The following is a 24360-nucleotide window of genomic DNA, read 5'->3' as shown; positions in this document are numbered from 1 at the left end:
ATATCGATGAAGCGACCACTAAAATCACCAACGAAATAATTAAAATAGCGGAAAAGAATATACCTAAAACCAAACAACCAACAAAAAAAAATTCACCTGTCAGTTGGTGGACGGACGAAATTAAAACAAAATGCGGCTTCAGAAACAGGATGCGAAAACTCTTTAAAAAAACGGGTAAACCAGAATACCACGCTAAATATAAAATAGCAAAAAACTAAATAGGTAAACTAATCACGGAAGCTAAACAGGCCAGCTGGCAGACATTCTGTGGGGAAATCAATACCAGAACTTCTATTAGAGAAATGTGGAAAAAAGTTCATGCTATACAAGGACAACGCACGATCGCTACAGTCCTCCAAAAAAATAAATTAGCCACCACAAATAAACAAAAGGCAGATCTCCTAAGTCAAACATTTAGTAAAAATAGCAGCAACGAAAACTTCCCTACAAAAATTCTTGGATAAACTTAAGAAAGATAACAACCTACCAACCAATGATACTATGATGGATACTCAACCTAACACGGATAATCTTGAATTTAATAAACCACTAACACTAATAGAACTAAAAGCGGCCATTAAAGCAAAAAAAAAACACCGCCACAGGGCCAGATCAAATCAGCTATACTCTATTAAAACATATGCCAGATGTAACCCTAGAGGTAGTGTTATCGCTCTATAACAGAATCTGGGAGGAGGGCCGTATGGAAGCATGGAAGCATGCAGAGTGTTTTAGCCTCCCAAAGGCGGGAAAGGACCACTCCATCCCGGGGAGTTATAGACCGATAACACTCACATCGCACATGTGCAAAACGCTAGAAACTATTACCAATAAAAGACTAAATAACTACCTACTAGAGAATAAACTAATTACTAATGTACAAAGCAGATTCAGAACTAAGCACTCAACAATTGACCAGATAGTTAGACTACAAAATAGCATAAATGACACCTTCTGCAAGTCCAATAAAGTACTGGCAATCTTTATAGATATAGAAAAAGCATTTGATATGGTATGGCGCCAGGGACTACTCAATAAACTAGAAACTAACGGTATTAAAGGCAATATGTTCAACTTCATTAATAATTTTATTCACAACAGATCAATAGCAGTCAGAGTAAATGGACACTACTCACAAAAAAACGGAAATAATAAATGGTATCCCACAAGGTTCGGTCCTATCACCAACCTTATTCAATATATTTATCAACGACATAACTAAAGCACTCGATGCCAAAAGTAAAATTAAATCAACCACTCCACTAAATACAGCACTCTTCGCTGACGACTGCGCCATTTGGCGCACAGGCAGAATAACCAAAAACCTATTTAGCCTAATGCAAAACGATATGAATAAATTAAATAAATGGGCCCAGGACTGGGGCATCAAACTATCGGAAACCAAAACAGTCTGCATTCTATTCCATAAAGTCAACTCAGCCGATAATCACCAAATAACTTCAACTAATAAACCGATCCCAAGGGTCAAACATTTTTAATTCCTAGGAGTCACATTCGTCTCAAAATTAACCTTTTTAGTGACCATATAAATAACATAATCAGACAATCTAAAAATACACTAAACTTACTAAGAGCAATCTGAGACACCAGTTAAGGGGGGGAGGGGGGGGGGGCGCAAACGGAAGCAATGCTTATGGTTTACAAAGCATGTATACTCTCCAGGATAGACTATGGAGCCCAAGCCTACAGCTGCGCCGACCCCAAACTACTGCAAAAATTAGATGTTATCCAAAATCAAGCATTAAGAACAATAGCCAAAGTTCCACGTAATACTAGCGGCCAAAGCCTAGAAGTAGAATTTAACATCATGCCACTTAAATACCGCCGCAATATTCAACATCTTAACTACCACCTCAAAATCCACTCGCTTAAGTTAGACCACCCAGTTCAGGAACTTACTCCTATAACTACTAAACCAGGACTAGAATTTAATAAAAACAAAAAGCTCAATGACTCATTTGCCACTAGGGCCAATACACTAGAACTAGAAGTCGGAACTGATAACATACCAGTAGCTCTATATAACATTAATCAACCTATGGAGTGCCATACTTCATATCTAATTAAAAAAGCCACGGATGAAACACCATTTCCACCCTTTAAAAAAGTCCTGTTTGAAGCCGCAGCCAACGAAAATTACCCAGAGCACATCCATATTTACACGGATGGCTAAAAAACCCCAGATAATGGTAGGGTTGGCTTCGCAATAGTAGAAGAAAAAATATCCAAACACTCTAAACTTGTTAAATACGCCAGGCTGTCAGACAACCTATCAGTCTACACAGCAGAACTGGCAGCCATCTACGAGGCACTAATCTGGATCAGAAATAAACAATACCCTAAAAGCGTCATCTTCTCAGATAGCCTTAGCTCAATCCAATCTCTACAAACTAACAAATCTACTAGGCCAGACATCTTAGCAACCATCCACAAAGTACTCTACGGACTAAACCAACTTAATCTAACAGTAGTATTCGAATGGGTCCCAGCTCATGTAGGGATAATTGGTAACGAAGTAGCCGACTATGGAGCAAAAGCAGCACTCTCAATCACCAGTACAATTACCACAATACCTTTAGGAATAACAGAGTTAATGTCAAAAGCAAAAAAAACACTACATAAATCAATGGCAAGCTAACTGGGACCTAACAAATAATACATGGCACTATAACATCAAGCCACTAGTCAACTCAATAAGACCTAAACACAAAAAACATATGTGGATAAGCTAATCACTAAACTACGCCTAGGTAAATCTTCAAAACTCAACAGTTGCTCCTTTACCAAACTAAACCCAGAATGTGATTGTGGCACCCGGGAAGATATGAAACACTATCTACTGGATTGCACGCTACATACCACTCAGAGACAACTAATGATAAAATCAATAACCGAAGCCAACAATAATAAACAAATAACGCCTAACTTTCTATTAAACCCGGATAAATGCCTAAAACATAAAACCTTCAAAGCAGTTTATCTGTTCGTCCAGTCCACCAAACCAAAGTTATAAATAAACCAGCAAAAGCACCATCACCTTTCACTGATACGCCCCCCAGAAGGAACTGCAACCAATTTCGAACTCCATTCGATGCTTTCCGACCAGAGGGCCAAAGGGGAAAAGGGAAAATAAGACCTACCATAGCGCCAATAGCTGCTAAATACCTTTTCAAAACCACCCACCTGTAAACCCCTACACCAGAGTTGTAACCCTAAAACTCGGTAACGAGGCACTCAGGTGCAGGTGGTCAAAGGTGGGTCGGTAGCGAATAACATAAAAAGGTTACCAGGTTATTAATTTACTCTAAAAATCGAGTTTTGGCAAATTGGTACATAGCACTCCCAAATGAGATTGCAACAAACCATTTGAATAAGGAACTAACCAGCCAACCAAAGCCAATATATCAAACAGGATAGGATCACTAATTACCAACCTCTCTTTTTACAGCTCGCCTAATGGTCCAAGCCAGCCAACTTCGACCAGAATACCTACATGTATATATCGCACATTTCATGTAATCGCACCATGCACTTTATTAATGATGAATAAAACTAGCAGACACGGTAAGTGACATAGGGCACAGAAGGATAACTGGAAAACAGAAAATAGAAGATTGACCAAGTAAGACCAATATAGTATAAGGGCGCAATCCCAACAAAACCATCAGTATACAATTACCAACAGATAGATATAATTACTTCATTAATTTTTTGCGGGGGCGGGAAACAAAATTAATAGTACGCCTAATACCCTAGTATGCCTGAGTGGATGACAGTGATGTATGTGAATATTCATTACTAATAAACTAACTATCTTTCTCTCCTTTCTCTCTCTCTTTCATTGACTGATAAAATATGTTAAGCACTAGGCTTTTTTAACCAATACATATACTACAAGGGCGTGCCCTTCAAATTAGATATTTAGAATAGACTAATTCCCCCCAGCCATTGTGTTAACAAAACTACGCAAGGGCAGGGGGGGGGGGGGGGGGGGGGGTCATAATGACCGGTGGATACATTAGAATAGGGACGTAAGACAATAGGTACAACCTAAACACCAAACTAGGATTACACACAGACGACATGCTCATCGCAACAGCACACAGGATGCATTGACTAAAGATAACAATGCATCCGCCCCACATTTTTAATGGCCCAGCACGTGCTCTAATAAGGAACCGGACAAAAGAATACCGGTTCCGAGTACACAACTGCAATGCACCCGGGGGAGGCCGAACAAAAGACTATCGGCCGCCCCTACCCAATCCCCAAATACTTGCTGCTGGGAAATGTACTTGCTGTCACTGAGGAGGAAACTGAAGACCAAACCAACACCAGCGCTTCGACCACCCCGGAACAAATCGCCTTGCCTGCCAGTGTCTACACAATTGCACGAGTCTCCTCTGGGTTGTCATGCCACGACCAGAAGAGGTCAGGTCCTTATCAGGACCCTACGGACAACCTAGGGAGACAACCAGCATCATGAAGGTCGATAAATAACGAGCTACTCTCGACTCATTAACGAGCTACACTCGATTCAAAACCTATACTAGCTCAACATTTACCTTTCGACCGACCGTTCAAAATTGCGCCAAAATTACTCCACAAAACTGCGCACCATTTCTCTTTGGCTCTAAAATGGCTCCACTCAAAATTCCATAGCACCACCACCACCCCCACCCGCCTGCTACCGATTCAATCGGACTGCTGGTGCTCCCTTGCACCTGCCAGTGCAGGCGGTCCCTCCCCCCCCCCCCCCCCCTGTCCTTTCCTGTCTTTCACGATAGGCGTGCGCTACAACAGCTTGCTCTGAATGTGCACGTAAAACCCTTATGACATGACATGACATGCCAACATCCAACTAGTCAACAAACCTTAACGGTGCATATATATATATATATATATATATATATATATATATATATATATATATATATATATATATATATTAGGGTAGCCACGATTTTCTATTGGGGTTGGAGTGGGGATAGAGGGCACTGTTTTTACGCATGTTATGGGGCGACATGCAATATAAAAGTTGGTATTGTGAAAAAGAACTATATTTGAGAAGGCAAAGTCCTCTTGTGTCCAATCCCTGGCTACCCGGATACGTCAATGCATATCTGTGCAATTTAAAGTATATCAATCAATAGATTTTGGTTTCAACACAGTTACCTTAAATAGTATTACTTGCATATTTAAAATGTACTAAACAAAATGAATTAACGGTCAGTAGAATTGTAGTAATTATTTGTTAATGCCATATTATTTTAGTAAGTTTTAATCACAGATAACTTCTAAACATTGTTTCAGTAACATCTGACCCATGTTACATGCAAACATCTTCCACACAATATGGTTTTTTATGCATTTTTGTAAAACCGCCGAACATGCGCATTCTGCTAGGAATCATTACACATTGATTGTAAATATATTTGTCATTTTATTCTCTCTAAATTGCTGTTTAAATCATTAAGTTGAAGAACGTTTGTTTTAGAACATGGCAAAATGTAGACACTTTACAACGAATGAAAACTTTTAAGGAAAAATGCTGAATATAGTTACTGGAACTTTATTAATTTTGTTTCGTTAAATTACTGTGTATTAAAAATCATTAAACATATTAACTTATCTTAACTGTTGAATTAACATATTAATTCAGTCAGTATCTCAACACTACAGATATGGTGCAGTTTACTCTGATAGCTTACATTCGTATTTAATTAGTGTATAAATATATCTGTTATAACTGGTTTTAAGGCTTTGCTTTGTTTGACAAATTGTTTTTCTAGCAACCTGCTATAATACCAAGGAGCCAGATTCACCATCTCAGTGTAGGATAAGGTTACTGTGCACACAGCTGGATACACCCCTGACCCTTGCCAGTGTCTGTCAACCAGAGATAATTTGTTATTGTTTACAATTACTCCCTGCAGCCAGTACATTTTCAAAGTATTAACAACACAGACCCAATTAGGTGTTTCAGAGCTGCTGATAAATTGAAAGTTTACTGTATGCCACTTGGACTCACTGCAAGGTAACATTATTCCCGTATCTTTGAGTACCTGTAAAGGTCAAATATGTTTCAGTACCTGTAAAAGTCAAATAGGTTTGAGTACCTGTAAAAGTCAAATAACTGAAACTATTAAAGCAAGGGAAAGATGAGAAGAATGTTCTGTCACCTCGGTGCCAATTTCCATGTCAGTGTCGACAAGAACACTGCTTGAGTGGACATTCGTCACTAGTAGTGGTGTGTTAATGTGGTCAAGCCTTCAAGAAAAGGGATTTTTCTTCACCTCGACCAAAGACAGAAGATGAAAGTCTCTTTCAAGGTCATATGTGGCTGTGGCAGAACTGAAATCTGTAGTATCCTGTGTCATACAGGAAGACCATCAAAACCAGATGAGATGTATGCAGTGTCCCTTCTGTAATCTGAACGGATGTCATCATGGGACTGATTATTGATCCGACATCGCAGGACTGACCTGAATGGTATTTAGGGGGACGTGTGTCTTCCCAGAGGTGGGTAGAGTTTGGAAAATTTGCAGAGTTGAGAATAACCAAGTCTGGTAACAATTAAAGACCATACAAAATCTTTGCGTGCTCGTCCAAATTTTGAAAGTGATTTGAGCAATTTTGATGGACTGCCAAAAATAACGTACGTCAGACTATTTACCAAAAAAATAAACAAAGTTTTTGAAATGATTGCCAAAACATTTTAAGTTTGATAAAAAAAGAGTCCATACTGATAGGGGGCGAAGGAGGGTAGTAGGGACGTCTAAGGTGATCCAATGCAGTTGGTGACGTCCACCTGAGGCACGCACTGGCTGTAAACAAAGGACTCTACTTGTTTGAGGATGGCTGAATAATCCTTTCCACAGATGATCTTGAAAATCCTATTGGTCGTCGCGTTGTCCATAGAGGTGAGTAGTAGCCCTTGTTGGTAAAGGCCTCCCCGTCTAACAGTAACGCACAAAGCCGGACGTCCCTCCTCGAGCGCGACTTTGTGCAGGGTGAAGTACCCCTATGCACAGCTAGTTGGTAACTGCTTGTTGAATTCATGCTTCAGCTTGCTGAACACCTGCCTGACGTCCTCGATGTTAGTTCTAACAAGACGGCGATATCGCTGTTGTGGCTTGCCGGCCTCAAGTCACCACTGTCCATCTTGTCTCAGGTCTGGTTGCAGTGGTTGGCTGAGAGGAGGGCATAGCTTGGCCGGTTGCCCGCTCGGTTGAGTGGTTTCCTTCCTCTTGTCAACTGCACCCTATCAGGCCTGGGACTCAATGGGGGCCACCTGTGGAGGTCCTTCGAACAATGTTATGTTTAGTGGTCCCAAGGTGCCAATGACCAATCAGTTGCGGAGTGGTCTGGTGCCTCTTCCTTCTTCTTGGTCTTCTGGGATTCTGCTTGGAGTGACGAAGCAGAAGGAGCCGCCGCCGATGGTTTAGCCACCAGTTTTGCCCACCCCCCTCCGTGCCGCCCCAGGCGCACATTTCCTCTTCCGACACCTTCCTTTGTTCGGGACTCTGTCCCCGTACACTAGAGGCACGGTAGCTGAGTACATGGCACGGTACTCTATCAGTTTACCGTAGCTACCAATTAGTCCCCCCCCGCACTCCACCCACCTGGGGATTTTGAAGAGAACAAATTGTGAGGTCTGTTATCTTTGAAAGCTGAATACTGAATGCTTCAGCGAATGGGTAGCGACTAATTCCGAGACAGGAGGGGGTTTAGTTAGTTTGAGGTGGGGTGAAATTTGGAAAAAGTTTGTAAAGTTGAATAGTAACCATGTCTGGTCATAATTAAGGCCAATTTTTTTTTTTTTTAAATGACTGCTCATCCAAAGTTGAAGGTGATTGGAGCAATTTAGACAGACTGCCAAAAATAAAGGCTATCCCACTATTTACCAAAAAATAGACAAAGTTTTTGAAATGGCGGCCGAAAATGTTCAAGTCTGATTAAATTCATACTCACGAAGGCGAAAGTTCACAAAGAGATACTAAGAATTCCGACGACCTGAAGTTGGTTATCACCGGTCGCCTAAGTGGGTCGCTACTTGTTGATATGCCGCCCCAAAGGTTTCATGAGTAGCCTGTGGATGGTGTTATTATCTAAATCCCGTCGGATGTAGGCGTGGTTGTACATTTCGTTGTTTCTGCCGGTGACACAAATTGTGGCTGACTTGTCTTGGAAAATTACACCATGGACGGCATATTCACCCTTCCCATCGGCGAATGGTCGGAACTAGTAGTTAGGTCTGTAATGAAGGAGCTCCGTGATGTTGGTTCCGAACATCCACTGGTCACTGGACTTCAGTTTGCCACCATGTAAAATCCACGGTTCTTCCACTGGAATGGGGGACTTCAGCTGTTCTGACTTCCTTCACTGTTGGGCAGCGCTTGGCGGCGTGACTGCCTTCCTCTTGTTGATGGCACCTTGACGGGCCGGCGACTCAACGGGGACCACCTGTATAGTCTGTGGCTGCACCGGAATCGCCAAAGTAGAAGTATATGTCGCAGTCCGCAGCGGCTCTGAACACATTGCTGTATGTGGATCCGCCACTAGCACGGTTGGCAAGTCTGAGGTGGTTGGGGTTGGGTGATTGGGGGGGGGGGGGGGGGGGGGGGTGGGGGTGGAGCCTCTTCCTTCACCTTCTTTGCAGGATCGGCGTTGGGCGACGAAGCAGAAGGAGCCGCCGCCGGTGGTTTAGCCATCGGTTTTGCGCAACCCCCCCCCCCCCCCGTACCGCCCCTGGCGCACGTTTCCTCTTCCTCCATCTTCCTTTCTTCGGTTACCGGTCGCCGTACACCAAGGTCACGGTTGCCCGAGACCCGGTGTAGGCGACACGGTATTCCAACAGCGTTCTATATGTTTCAATAAGCCCCCCCCCCCCCCACACACACACACCCCCCCCCCCCAGGTGGGGGAGCAACTCGAGAGAGCAAGAGTAGAATGCAAGGGTAGAATGAATCAGCTCTCACAATGCAAGAGTAGAATGGATAAAATGGGGAATATGAAGCCAACGAGAACCCTTTTTTTATACTCCTGGGGCAGCCCACGGTCAGACTAAGGACATCTGGATTAGTCCAAGTAGGCCAATACCACAGCAGACCAGGTTAAGTAGGTCAGGAATACGGGCTCTTTCTCAAGGCGGAAGTCTGTCACGCACCTGCACGCCAAGGTCAAGCTCACACGAAGGTTGCGCACTTGCACCAAGGTCATTGTCTTGTAATACATACCAGGGTGAGACGTAGCCCAATAGTAAAGCGCTCGCTCGATGCTCGGTCGGTTTTGGATCGATCCCCGTCGTTGGGCCCATTGGGCTATTTCTCGTTCCAGCCAGTGCACCACGACAGGTATATCAAAGGATGTGGTATGTACTACTCTCTCTGTGGGATGGTGCATATAAAAGATCCCTTGCTGCTAATCGAAAAGAGTAGCCCATGAAGTGTTGACATCGGGTTTCCTCTCTCAATATCTGTGTGGTCCTTAACCATATATCTGACGCCATATAACCGTAAATAAAATGTGTTGAGTGCGTCGTTAAATAAAACATTCCTTAACAATTACTGTTTAAAATTTGTAAAAGTAGGGCGAGACGTAGCCCAGTAGAAAGGGCTATGCTGATGCGTGGTCGGTCTTAGATCAATCTCCGTCGGTGTGCCCATTGGGCTACTTCTCGTTCCCTTGCTGCCGACTGAAAATAGTAGCCCATAGAGTCACGACAGCGGGTTTCCTTTCTATTCCTACTCCTTAACCATATGCCCGACGTCATATAACCGTAATTAATATGTGTTTAGTGCGTTGTTAAATAAAATATTTAGTTGTTTTGCAGTCTAAATATATAAATATCCTTACCCTGGGCTTTCCGAAGCAGATGTCCCCGGATAAAGTTGTTTTCGCGGCTGACGTAATTATGACCAGTTGGGAATTCATCAAGTTACAATATACCTGAAGAAAACAAAAATGTATGAGGGAATAAATATATTAGATTAGTATATAGAGAAACATACACGATATACCTGAATTAAAAAAATATATATATATTAGCTAATAAATATATTAGACAAATAGCTGGATACGCCAAAGAATAAATGCACATATATTTAATTACACATCAGCACTAAAAACATATTGGCCATTAGGTGTTAAAGGTAAATGATGATCAACATAAATATACAGCAAATAAAACAAATTACAAATGAAACATGAATCAAAGTTGAAATTTGTTTTGTTTAACTTCACCACTAGGGCACAGTCATTTATTTAATCATCGGCTATTGGATGTCAAACATTTGGTAATTTTGACGTGTAGTCTAAGAGAGTAAACCTGCTACATGTTTTCATTAGTAGCAAGGGATCTCTTAAATGAACCATCCCACAGACATTATAGTACATACCACGGTCTTTGATATATCAGTTGTGGTACACTGGCTGGAATGAGAAATAGTCCAATGTGGTTCACCAATGGGGGTCGATCCTTGACTGACTGCGCATCAGGCCTGTATCGATCGCAAAGGCGCCGACGAGTTCATTTAAACAGACAATAACTTACTGTGCGAAACCATTCGAAGGTCAGATCAAATGGATGCGAAAATTACAGTGTGTGTACCTGTAACCGGTTCGGGTGGTGTGGGTTACGTGGTAGCGTTGCCTTGACAAGATATATTTCTAAGTGCAACTACTAGTTGATCAAAGGCTCCACACACCGATCGGCCAGATATTTATACAATAGATAAGCTTTGCATGTCAACACACAATTATCTTTGTTGACATAAATAACGCAATACTAAAAAGAGCAGGATCAACACATGATATAAATAACACTAGATTTATTTACATCAATACATTTGTATTCTTCTCTGTGCGACGTAAAGGTGCCCGAGACGAATTTATAATTAAACTAGACGGGAGATAATTCCTGGGGCGAAATCAAAAAGGGACGAATAGACGGACGTGGTAAATCAGTAACAAGTCTGTCTCGCGATTAACACGGCGTCCAAATATATAGTTTGATGACTGTAATAATTACGTCTATTTCTGTTATAGCCAGAAATAGGTTAAACAAAATATATTTTTTTGAAATTAATGTTAACTGAAGTTAATTTCCACGCCACAGGAGTTCTAATTACGAAACGGGATTTTGTAGTTTACTATGGCGCGAGCCGGTCAGGGCGGTTCCAAATAGTTTTCAGTCAAATAAAAGTCAAATTGTTTAAGATATTAATTTATGTAATCATTTTCAGTTAGATAATATTCCTATATGTCTTGTCCAACTAATTTTCAACTTAGTAAGACTGATTTGTTTAGTTGTGATCTAAAATTAAATCAAGATTTGAAAACACTTACATACCCGTCAATGCCGAAAACAGAACTCCTCTTGACGTCTGCTTCGACGGTTAGTTCAAAAAGTACAATATTATTTATTAATTTCTAACAGGATTACTTTTATTTTATAAAAGTAATCATTCTAAATAAAGGAAAGGTATTATTTTATTATTAATTTAATTTAACTTATAAAAGACAATACACACAACTGGTCACTTCCGGTTCGTTTACACACACAACCGGAGTTTGCCAATTGAGCGTTTACTTATTAACTTTTATAATAGACATGATGAACATTTTAGACAGCATGTCTCAGTACCATTTCCCTAGATACATCCGGACTCGAAACATATTGACGTTTTTTCTCATTTTGGCCTTCGAATTAAGCCTTACCTTAATTTTAAATTGGTTAACTATAAAAATGAAGTACTATAGCTACAGTATGAAAATACAGAAGAAGCAAAAGCTAAATATAAATAGCGTTAAAAATATGTTAAAAACTAAATTTGATATCGAAAATTATATTGTTTTTAAAAATTGTAGCTGTAAAACATTCCATAAAAATGGAGTCCGTGGCCTGACATTTTTTTCGCTAATCTGGAAATAGATTTCGTCCAAAGCGAACCTCCTTTCAATGTGTTTTCTTGTTCTTACCCTTTCAAGCACTCTTTTCTTTCTTTCTATCCTTTTTTTACTATTCTGTTTTGATTTTAAGTTAAATTATATCTGATGCATTATCCCTATACGTGTGAAATAATAATACAGTAGTAGTAGTGATAATGGTAATGATGATGATAATAATAATAATAATAATAATAAATGTACTATTTTCTATTTCAATTTATTTTTAAAAATTAATTTAGTTTTCCTTTTCGTCAATATTTCTTTCTTCCTTCTTTCTCCCCTCTTTATTTCTATTATTTCTAGCTTCTCTGTTAACCCCATACAACTATAAACTATGTTTTAAATGTATCTATGTCCAGGTTTTATTGTTCGATTAATGTGCTATATATATACTATTCACTTATGTTCAATGTTTAACATATTAAATATTTGTAAAATAGCGATTCCAGGGTTCCAACCCTGGCACTACCATATTTGTTTTTTGGGGTCAATATACTTTATTTAAAAACAAACAAAACAAACAAAATTTAAAAAAACAAAAACAAACTTACTTGTGCTTCAGCCCACGATGCAACCATTTTTTTCGGCGAAAACCAGTAACAATTTTTGTTATATTTCACAAAACCGTGCTGACATTTTTTGGCATCTGAAGAAATTAGGAAAATTAATATTTCAATGTTTTATCATTTAAAAAAATATATATATATATATGAAAAAAAAAAAAAATAAAAAAAAAAATGCAATAATAATTTTCTCTAAACCTTTTGGTAATCGAAGACAAATCCAAGTGGTGTGTCCAATACAAATTAAGCCATCGAACCTAAGGCTGGTAGGTACTGAGTTCGCAGCCTGTACCGAGTCCCACTCAGAGCGAGATTTAATGCAACAATGGGTAAGTGTAAGACCACTACACCCTCTTCTCTTTCACTAGCCACTAACAACTAACCACTAACCCACTGTCCTGACCAGACAGCCCAGATTGTTCTGGTGTGTGCCCAGGACACCATGCTTGAACTGTAATTGGATACAATCAAGACAAGTTGAAATGTATGAATGAAGAATATTTTTAATATTTAAATATTTAGATAGTCATCAACGTTTGGCTTTCTTCCTCGTGTGTGCAATTCTAGTATTTCGTTTTGATGATAATTACAATTGAAAAACTCTATACATGAAAATAGACATAGCGTGGCGAGGTTTTACAAGGGCATAGGCATGAATTTGCTTTTTGAGTCTTATTTCTGGAAAACACCTATGACGATCAATGTGTATAATATACAAACATTATTTTTTTAAATATCCCGGAGAGTAAAAACATTACCTTAAGAAATTGATCTTAAAGATAAAAAAAGAGGGGAATCACTTATTTACAATACAAATCAATTCATTTTCTCACAAATTATTATAAATGAATGGGCATTAGTTATACACATTTTGTGACACCCAATCGCCGATGGGTATTTTTGTGTTGGGGTGTCGCTAAACATTCATTCATTCATTCATTACTAGGGGCTGAACGTAGCCCAATGGTAAGTGTTCGCTTGGTGCTCGGTCGGTCTAGAATCGATCCCCGTCGGTGGACCCATTGGGCTATTTCTCGTTCCAGCCAGTGCTCCGCAGCTGGTGTAACAAAGACCGTGGTATATACTATCCTGTCTGTGGGATGGTGCTTATAAAAGGTCTCTTGCTGCTAATCGAAAAGAGTAGCCCATGATGTAGCAACAGCGGGTTTCCTCTCTCAATATCTGTTTGGTCCTTAACTATATGACTGACGCCATATAACCGTAAATGAAATATGTTGAGTGCGTCGTTAAATAAAACATTTCCTTCATTCATTCATTCATTCATTAGTTTTACACTGTTAAGTAAATATTCTAGAAATATTTCCTTGTAGCTATATCACAGGTGTATTATGCCTACATTCTGATTATATTCCGTCTAAAAAAAACATAGATTTGAAGTTTCTTAAAACAAAGAGTACAGTAAGTCACATCATAAAAATTGAATTAAATGGCAATTATGTTCATACCCCTGAAAATGAATGCATGTATAAAATCTGCAGCAATTACAAATAACTTTTTCAAAACCTGATTTGTGTTAAAATTGTCGACAAGATTTGGGTCAAAACAGCAAAGGTGTATAATATTGTTCTAAAGGCTTTGGTAGACAAGACAAATGATTCCGATTCTGCAGTTATGCTTGATTACTATAAGAATGTCAAACGTTTGGTAATTTGTACACGTCTTCAGATAAAAGCCACTACATTTTCCATTAGTAGCAAGATACATTTTATATATACTTTCTCACACACAGGACAGCTCATACCACGGCCTTTGTCTACACCTATATATATATATATATATATATATATATATATATATATATATATATATATATATATATAGTCAAACCTGTCATAGTGGTCGCCTGTAATCAGCGGTCACCTACCTTAAGCAGCCACTTTTTCCCACCCAAACGATTTACAATGTAAATGCACCTGTAATAAGCGGTTACCTGTCTAACGCGGCCAGCGGTCACCGAAAGCGGATCCCAAATCGCTAACATATCTGTATTAAGCAGCCATATTAAATGGTTACTGTTATATAAAAGGGATATAACAACAGCGATTAGGTGTAGCAAATAACCGATCTTCACACCTTCACGAATACTAGTACCCATTCAGTCAACAGTGTATCGGTTAAGAAAGTATGACTCTGGAATGCATCTGTCTGCCTTGTAACAGGCTACACTTGACATATGTAGATTCCCTTAGAATGACAATACGCCGCATGAAGTAGGAATTAAGTTATTAAATGGAAAAAGAAAACAAATTTGTTGAGAACGGTTAATTTAATACATTCCAGGCGCATTTTTTTCTGAAGGAGGTCACATGTCAAAAGTTAATTTATAGTTAACTGAATCAAACATCTGTTAATTAGCAGTACAGACGTTAAACAAGAAACAACAAAAAATGTTTTAAAAACTATATGTGGCAACCTGTAAACAGCGGTCACCTGTCTTTAGCGCCCACTTTTATCTCCTCCCATGTGTGACCGCTTAAGACAGGTTTGACTGTATATTATTGTGTAAATAGATGTATAAATATATAAAACACACATTTTCATAAATAATGGTATATGTTTTCACTTTGTAATTTTACTTGGCACGTCAATGTTAATGTTGATGGTTAAATAATAAAGAAACACCGACGACTGCAGCTTTCAAAAAAGATAAACAATTTACCTGTAAATTGCCAAATACAAGTCAGTACAAGAAGCAAACCGACGAACACTGGTGTTGCCTGCATGTTGGTCACAGAGCGGTGAATGATCACCGAATGAAAAGTGACTTTTATAAGAAAAAAAATCAAGAATCGGTGTGAACGCCATCTGTTTAACAACGATAGCGTACTTTGAATATTGTGAAATGTATGGAACAGGACGGGCGTAGGAAGGTGCTAAAAGGTGTGTGTGTGTGTGTGTGTGTGTGTGTGTGTGTGGCAAGGGATTCCCGCACAGGATATCACATACCACGGACTTTAATATACCAGCCGTGGGGCGCTGGCTAGAACCGCGCATAAAACGAGTGCTTTACCACTGGGCTACGTCCCGCCCCTGGCCAAACAGGATGCAGACGTCATGCACGCAAAAACAATTAGCCTATTTAATACAACAAAAGAGTCGTACATAAAATGAGTTTACACCTGTCGTGCATCCGCCACGTATCCAACAGTCTGTCGAATATTGGCGTTTCTGATTGGTTCAAACATTCTTCATCCCTGAATAAACACTTATTTACTGAATACGTTACAGGAGAGTGGTGTTTTTAGATTGCGCCTGATAGGAACTGGATATTGCAGATGTGAACCACCGAGTCACACTATCGACACGACACCTTCACTTTGCTATTTGACAAACCATTTTTCCTAATATGATAAACGCACATATATTTATGTTAATGCAGAAGGTTTTGAAAATTAAACAAATTGTTTTGTTTTACGACACAACTAGAGCACAACTAGGGCACACAAAAAACACACACACACACACAAAACCAATATGTATGCTATGTTACTAATAGGAAGAGGTTAACTGCGAAGCAATTTGTGAAATTTCAAGTACATATTATGGTAACTATGTGAATCGTCATGAGAAAGTGTTTCTTTAGTTCAATGACACCACTAGAGCACATTGATTTATTAATGATCGGTTATTGGATGTCAAACATTTGGTAATTTTTTTCAGTCTTATTTAGGAAATTCGTTACATTTTTCCATTAGTAGCAAGGGATCTTTTATATGCACCATCTCACCGACATGGTAGCATATACCACGCCTTTCATATACTAGCCGTGGTTCACTAGCGGGAACGAGAAATAGCCAAATGTGCTACATTTTTCCATTAGTAGCAATGGATCTTTTATATGCACCATCCTACCGACACGGTAGCATATACCACGCCTTTGACATACCAGCCATGGTGCACTAGCCGGAACACCGACGGGGGTCGATCTCACACTGACCGCACTTCACGAGAACGCTTTACCTTCTCTATACCATGAATGTTGGTGGCATCGTCCGTTGCATTCACAGTCCATACCTAACTTTTCTTAGGCCTTTCACATCTGTGTGGCGCACTGCGTGGAACGAGAAATAGTCCAGTGAGCCGTCTGACCGAGATCGATTCTATACCTACCGCGCATCAGGCGACTGCTTTACCACAATAGTTGTCTTGACGATATTTATTGTGTGTGTGTGTGTGTGTGTGTGTGTGTGTGTGTGTGTGTGTGTGTGTATATATATATATATATATATATATATATATATATATACTAAAAGGCAAAAGTTATTGTGACACACAAAAGACAAAGATAATTGATGATAAGTGTTTATTGCCGTGTATGAAACGTTATAACATCGCTTTACCACCGGGCTACGTCCCGCCGACAAGACAATAGATGTCTTGACGATATTTATTGTGTGTGTATATATATATATATATATATATATACTAAAAGGCAAAAGTTATTGTGTCACACAAAAGACAAAGATAACTGATGATAAGTGTTTACTGCCGTGTATGAAACGTTATAACATGGAAAGAGAAATGTCCTAAGGCATGGACACGAGCAATAGTCCATGAAAAGGGCGCACCTGCCATATGAAAATGAGCCACATCACTAGACCGGGTCCAGAGCGAAGTTCACACAGTCAGTAGCGAGTGTGTCCTCCTTGAGGATTGATGCAGGCCTGGCACCGTCGTCTCATTGAGGCCACTAAATGCTGGAGAAAGGGATGGTACGGGCTGTGAGGGTTGCTGGCTGAAATCTGTTTCGCAGATCCGTGGTTCGGATCCATGTGTCTTGGCGAGGGGTTGTTACGGGTGGTCGGCCGCTACGGGGACGGTTCCTGACCTAGTTGTTTTGTTGATATCGTTACCATAAGTGCCATATGGTGTTTATGTGGACGTTGAATTGACGTGCGACGTCACGCTGCGAGGTCCCAGGTTCACCATCCCTATCACTCGCCATCTGCCATTTTCACTGCGGCGTGGTACGACGAAATTGCATCAAACAGTTCACTAATGGTGTTTTTCTTACTTCTGGACGTCTGAAGGCTGCACAGAGTGGCAATGATCTGCGACTGAATATCTGGCCTTTTATGGTGAACACTGGATAGCATTTCTCGCGAATGCTCCATGTTTCTTGCACAAAGCATGCAATCGCTGCAACAACTGCTTGGTTGCATTTCTTTGAGCTGTTTCATGCACGTTTTCTCTGGTTTACATCCATAAATACATTCACAAATGTATTACTCCAAACAATCCATGTCACAACAACTTTTGCCTTTGTATATATATATATATATATATATATATATATATATATATATATAGTAGTCGTTTTCGAGTTGAAAGACGCTATTTTATAGAGTGCTCAACCGTGTGGGAGCCAGATATATCTGATACATCTGATGAGTGAGAGCAATTCAACTCTCTCACGAAACAAGCCTGTCATGTAGAGATAAACATACACTTTTTAACGATATATATATATATATATATATATATATATATATATATATATATATATATATATATATATATATATATATTGTAACGGGGCTGCTCATGTCCACAATTGCTCGCGTTTTAAATTTGGTAGCGGGTGCCACGAACAATTGTGTTTCCGAGCCCCACCGGTGATAATTTGAAATAACGTAACTGAGCAGGAAGCGTTCTCTTCAGGGTCTTAGCAGAGTTAAGGTCCAGTTAAAATCCAGATATAACAAGATACTAGATGACACTAGAAATTCAAAGTAAGACACAACACAGAAGTTGGAGAATAAACATTTATGTCACAAAACAAAAATAAAGCAAATGGTTGTCATGGAATTGATCGATCGCGTTATTTTCAAGACGCGCGTTATTGTCCAATTATTTTGTCTGGTAGTATACACTGCTCATTTACAGTGTCTTGGAACTGCACTGGCCATGTGCAAATCCACTCAGATTTCGTCTGGGGTGGGGCGTCGGTCTGGTACACTGGAAACGTTATCGAACCACAGGAGGTCCAAGGTCTAATATCCTAGTGAAGCTAACAAGGAGAGAAGGCAACACCTTGATGGTGCCGTAGTCAAGCCGTTGTCCCTGTGGGTCCACTCCGAGAATATAGGAGGTCTTGAGTCTCTGGTGGGAATTAAACATCAACAGAAGTACCGGTCTGGGTCAAACATCCAACAACAGAGTGGTGACGGTCTTCAACAACTGGAGTACATCAAAGTCACCGCTGAGGAGTGACAGCGATACTGCGAGTTCCCTGGATGCCTTATGGATGCGTCGCCGCGCCTTACACCTGCATCTACCTCCAGTTCCTGTCCCGCTCCTCCGTCACAACTCACCACTAGCTGTAGTGAGAATTCAGGGAAACCTCAACCTGTAATCTCTCATCCAAAAGACTAGAATACACTTAAGTTCACAATCCTAGAATACCAATGGCGATGAGGTAGTAGTTGCTGCTGATGACTGATACTAAGACATTACAAAGTACAAGAAAGTAAGGGGTTCCCAGATGCTAACATATTTCAAAACCATATCACATATACACGCTGAACATCTAATATGCTATGCGTCTTAAGCTGCGTTATTCTGCGTCCCATGCGTTAACAAAGCATTCAATGCTGCGTCCCATGCGTTAACACTGCGTTGTTGCTGCGTCCCTTGCGTTAATACTGAGTTGTTCTGCGTCCCTTTCGTTGGCACTGCGTTAAGCCGCGTTCCTTGTGATACACTGCGTCCCTTGCGTTGTGCTTCGTTCCTTGCGTTAACACTGCGTTGTGCTGCGTTCCTTGCGTTGACACTGCGTTCCGTGCGTTGTGCTGCGTTATTTGCGTTAACACTGCGTTGTGCTGCGTTCCTTGCGTTAACACTGCGTTCCGTGCGTTGTGCTGCGTTCCTTGCGTTAACGCTGCGTTGTGCTGCGTTCCTTGCGTTGACACTGCGTTTTTGTGCGTTGTGCTGCGTTTCTTGCGTGGACACTGCGTTGTGCTGCGTTACTTGCGTTGACACTGCGTTGTTGCTGCGTCCCTTGCGTTAATACTGAGTTGTTCTGCGTCCCTTTCGTTAGCACTGCGTTAAGCCGCGTTCCTTGCGATACACTGCGTCCCTTGCGTTGTGCTTCGTTCCTTGCGTTAACACTGCGTTGTGCTGCGTTCCTTGCGTTGACACTGCGTTCCGTGCGTTGTGCTGCGTTATTTGCGTTAACACTGCGTTGTGCTGCGTTCCTTGCGTTAACACTGCGTTCCGTGCGTTGTGCTGCGTTCCTTGCGTTAACGCTGCGTTGTGCTGCGTTCCTTGCGTTGACACTGCGTTTTTGTGCGTTGTGCTGCGTTCCTTGCGTGGACACTGCGTTGTGCTGCGTTACTTGCGTTGACACTGCGTTCCGTGCGTTGACACTGCGTCCCTTGCGTTAACACTGCGTTCCTTGCGTTCCGCTGCGTCCCTTGCGTTAACACTGTGTTCCTCGCGTTCCGCTGCGTCCCTTGCGTTGTTCTGCGTCCCTTGCGTTAGCACTGCGTCCCTTGCATTCTGGTCTCCACTCTGCTGTTGTTGGTTCCAGTCTTCGAAGCTGGGTAAAAAACTCAAGCCCCCGTTACAGCGTTACGTTTCGTCTTATATACCCCCAACCTGGGTAAATGACGTCATGTTACATGACGTCGACTAACATTACGTCATAATTTTCTGAGTTCCTCCGATTACACAATCGGCAGGCGACGTCAAAATCCAAACCCCGGAAATAGTTAAAATGCACAATTAAGACCCATGTTTAATTTTAATTATAGAATTGTTTCATATTTCTTATTTTATAGTCTACAATTTAATGTGGAGATACTGTTCTCTGTAAGTTGATAAAGACAATAATAATTTGTTTATATGTCAAATAACATATAAACAAAACCGAAAATGTATAGTTAACAACACTTTAAATCGGCTTACATTTTACATGCCTTTACAAGTGTAATTAACGCCAAAGATAATTTAGTAATAATACGAAAAGATTCTGGGTAGATAAAGAAATAAGATATTTAAGTATAAGTCGTTGTGAACACTATAACTTGTATTATTTTATTATATAGAGAACAGTACTCACGTTTTAATACTTTTATACGTTCCGTCGTTCCTTATATTCCAACGAAACAGCCTTAATAGTTCATAATTAGAATAAAAGTGTTTAAACGTGATAAATCAACACGTTAAACTACATCGAATACACAGCAAGAGCTAAAGCTGGCCAGGGGCTGCTTCAATATATATATATATATATATATATATATATATATATATATATATATATATATATATATATATATATAGATAGATAGATAGATAGATATATATATATATATATATATATATATATATATATATATATATATATATATATATATATATACACATACACACACACACACACACACACACACACACACACACACACACACACCGACTGTGGGACGTTGGTTGCAATGGAAACGCATATCACGCATCTCGTAAACGTTCTGTCATTTAAAACACAGACAATTTGTACACTAATTGTTAATAGAAGGACAACTTATCGACAAGAGTTGACGATTAGACAAATGGTCAACAGCACTGCAATCGGTAGTGTCCATTGTAACACTAGTGGTTAGGCGAACATTGGTGGTTTCCTTACTGGAATCGGTGGTGTCGTGGTTAAGCCATCGGACATAGGACTAGTAGGTGCAGGGTTCGCTGCCAGGTATCGGCTCCCACCCATAGCGAGTTTGAACGAATCGGTGGATAGGTGTAAGACCACTATACCCCTTCTCTCCCACAAACAACTAACACACTGTCCTGGACAGACTGCCCAGATAGCTGAGGTGTATGTCCAGGACAGCGTGCCTGAAGCTTAACTGGATGTAAGCACGAAAATAAGTTGAAGTACGTAAGTGTGGTCCTTTCTGACCTGTCTACAGGAAAACAGCTATCCCCAAGACTGGTTCTACAATGTTAAAAATGCACAAGTCAGAAGTCCGTGGATTTTATTTATAGTCCAGCAGCTAAGGCCCACATATTAAGGCTATCATCCAAAGCAAGACACTTGGTACCTATGTTCTATGGCATAGTGGGATTCATTTGAAAGTGGTATTCCAAAAATAGCTTCCTCTGGTGGCCGCCATTTGAATTTCAAAATAGCCACATCAGCATATAATAACTAGGTCATCCTTGCGTCTAGCCTACTATGTAATTGGTTTATCTAAATGTGTCTAATGTTATGCTTTAGAAACTTTCTTTTTTTCTGTGTTTTTTGTTTCGTACTTATACCCAATTAGGGTTCAAACACGCTGTCCTGGACACAAACCTCAGCTATCTGAGTTCTCTGTCCAAGAACAAAGGACGTGTACATTATGTAATATAGACGATATCGGAGATGAGTTTCATTATCTATTTATATGCAATAAATCCAAAATGCACGAATATTATTTTACGAAACCTAATGTGATCAAAATATGTATGTGTATATATATTTATCTGTTATATGTATACAATCCTCTGATGCTATCGGCTGGTGGCCGTGAGCGAAATAAAGGTATGTTATGTTCTGTTAACTGTTAGTGGTTACTGAGGGAGAAGGGGGTGTAGTGGTCTTACACCTACCCATTGAGCCCTTAAGAACTCGCTCTGGGTGGGAGCCGGTGCCTGGCTGCGAAGCCTGTACCTACCAGTCGTATGTCCGATGACTTAACCACGACGCCATCGAGGCCGGTAATGTTATGGTACATTAGTGCTTATGCGAAAATCAATTCATACGCACACACTCGACAGTAAAATGTTATTCCAACGGAGTTTAGAACCGACCCTTGAGTTGTACTAAAGTTAAAGTTTGTTTTGTTTATCGACACCACTGGCGCACATTGATTCATTAATCATCAGCTATTGGATTTCAAACAGACCGACCTCGCATCAAGCGAGCGTTTTACACAGGCGCGTGCGCAGGGGAGGGCGGGTTGGGGGTCCGCCCCTTTGAGTTGTACTAAACTAGTCCGGAGGGACGTAGAAAGTGTGGACACACACACCAAAAACATATAACGTACCGTACTCACTAAATCCCGATTGAAGTACTTGCATCATTATTAACAAAATAAATCTTCAACGAAAACCTTAAAAAACAAAACATTCCCGCCTTAAATATGCTAATTAGAGGGAAGCAACTTGCCGTGCATGTCAAGAAAAGTATTGACTTATGTGCCCCGTGCACTAGCACACAAGGCATATGGCTGTTCTATCGTGCGTAGGCTATTGCACTAACTCTCGGACAATAAAACTAGGCTATATATTCTTTCTTTATTTCCGAAGATTAGACGTCTCACGTGTAGTATTTGAGAGTGCTGCATGACAACCAACTAAAAGTGTGTTATACCTGCATGTCGGACAGTCATGTGATTAAAGAGTGCCCCGATACTGTGTGTCATTTTCGCAAAGGAAAAGGACATTACGCGAGAAACTGCAATAAGATTTTTTTATGTGAAATGGGAATAATGAGGATGAGTGTGTGTGTAGTGAGTATGGACGTGATAGCGAGTGTTTTGATGATAGTGACAGTGATAGTGACGGGATGAATGAAGCAGTCACCGCACTATTAGCCACGCAGGAAAACCAGGCCGAGGAGAAAAGTGTTAGTAAAGCAGTAACATCAGAGTTAAATTCGGAAAAGCCGTACAGGAAAACAAGTGTCCCAGTGACTGAACAAGTTATACAAGGGAGTGAAATGGATTGCTAAGTGTGACAAGAAGGACGCGGATACCATTGTAGCAGACACTGGCAGTGTTCAACAGCGAATGTTACGGCATAGCTGATCAAACGCCCAGCCGATGAAACGATCATAAATAATGTGGTTACCAGAAAACAAAAGAGACGAAGTGTGCTTGCAAAAGGTGTGGAAGAGAGAGACTAACTGAAGTATGTGTGTGAGGGTGTGGATAAACTTGGAAATTAGTAATAGCTTATTTCATGACATTATTTTCTATACAAAGTTTTCTATTTTGTCGTTTAATGTCAGTTAATCTCTTAAACTCAGTAGTTACAAATTATTAAAATTAGAATTTATTTATTGATTTATTATTATTATTATTATTATTATTATTATTAAAACAAAATTATGTATTTTTTTTTTTTTTTTTTTTTTTTTAATGTTTTTTTTAAAATTATTATTATTATTATTATTATTATTATTATTATTTTATTTTGTTTTTTTTTTTGAGGGGGAGGGGAATGAAGGGTGGCATGTATGTTTGTGTGGTTGGTGTTTTTGTTGTGTGTGTGTTTGTTGTTTTTAATATGTTTTTGCGAATGTGTGTTAGGGTTTATGATATTAGGATAAATGTGAGAGTGGTTCTGGTTGTGTACGTGTGAGTTTGTGTTTATTGTTTAACTGTTTTATATATATGCATTTATGTATACGTGCAATATTAAGTTTGAGGGGGGGGGGGGGAGGCCATCGGTCTTCAGGCTGGTAGGTGCTGGGGTCGGATCCCAGACGAGGCATCGGATTTTTAATGCAGATAGAGACTCCAAACCCTGAGTACTCCGCAAGGCTCAATGGGTAGGTGTAAACCACTTGCACCGATCAGTGATCCATAACTAGGTCAACAAAGGCCATGGTTTGTGCTATCCTGCCTGTTGGAAGCACAAATAAAAGATCCATTGATGCCTGTCGTAAAAGAGTAGCCTATGTGTCGACAGTGGGTTTCCTTTAAAAACAGTGTCAGAATGACCATATGCTTGACGTCCAATAGCTGATGATAAGATAAAAAAATCAATGTGCTGTATTGGCGTCTTTAAATAAAACAAACTTTTATTTTACTATTTA

General features: G+C 40.1%; 1 protein-coding gene across 1 annotated transcript in view; it reads right to left on the bottom strand.

Annotated features, from left to right (window-relative positions):
- Positions 1-15292, bottom strand: part of LOC121373420 (perlucin-like) — a 64383-nt gene extending 49091 nt beyond the window's left edge. The window contains exons 1-2 of the mRNA XM_041500066.1: positions 15217-15292; positions 12525-12619 (exon numbers count right to left, since the gene is read on the bottom strand). Coding sequence (XP_041356000.1) covers positions 12525-12619; positions 15217-15280 — 159 coding nt within the window. The 5' untranslated portion in view covers positions 15281-15292. The remainder of the gene's footprint in view (positions 1-12524; positions 12620-15216) is intronic.
- Between the last annotated feature and the right edge of the window lie 9068 nt (positions 15293-24360).

The sequence above is a fragment of the Gigantopelta aegis genome, chromosome 5, assembly GCF_016097555.1.
Source record: "Gigantopelta aegis isolate Gae_Host chromosome 5, Gae_host_genome, whole genome shotgun sequence".
Lineage (NCBI taxonomy): Eukaryota > Metazoa > Mollusca > Gastropoda > Neomphalida > Peltospiridae > Gigantopelta > Gigantopelta aegis.
Note: the sequence above shows the minus strand (reverse complement) of the source record. Positions and strands in the feature narration are given on the sequence as shown.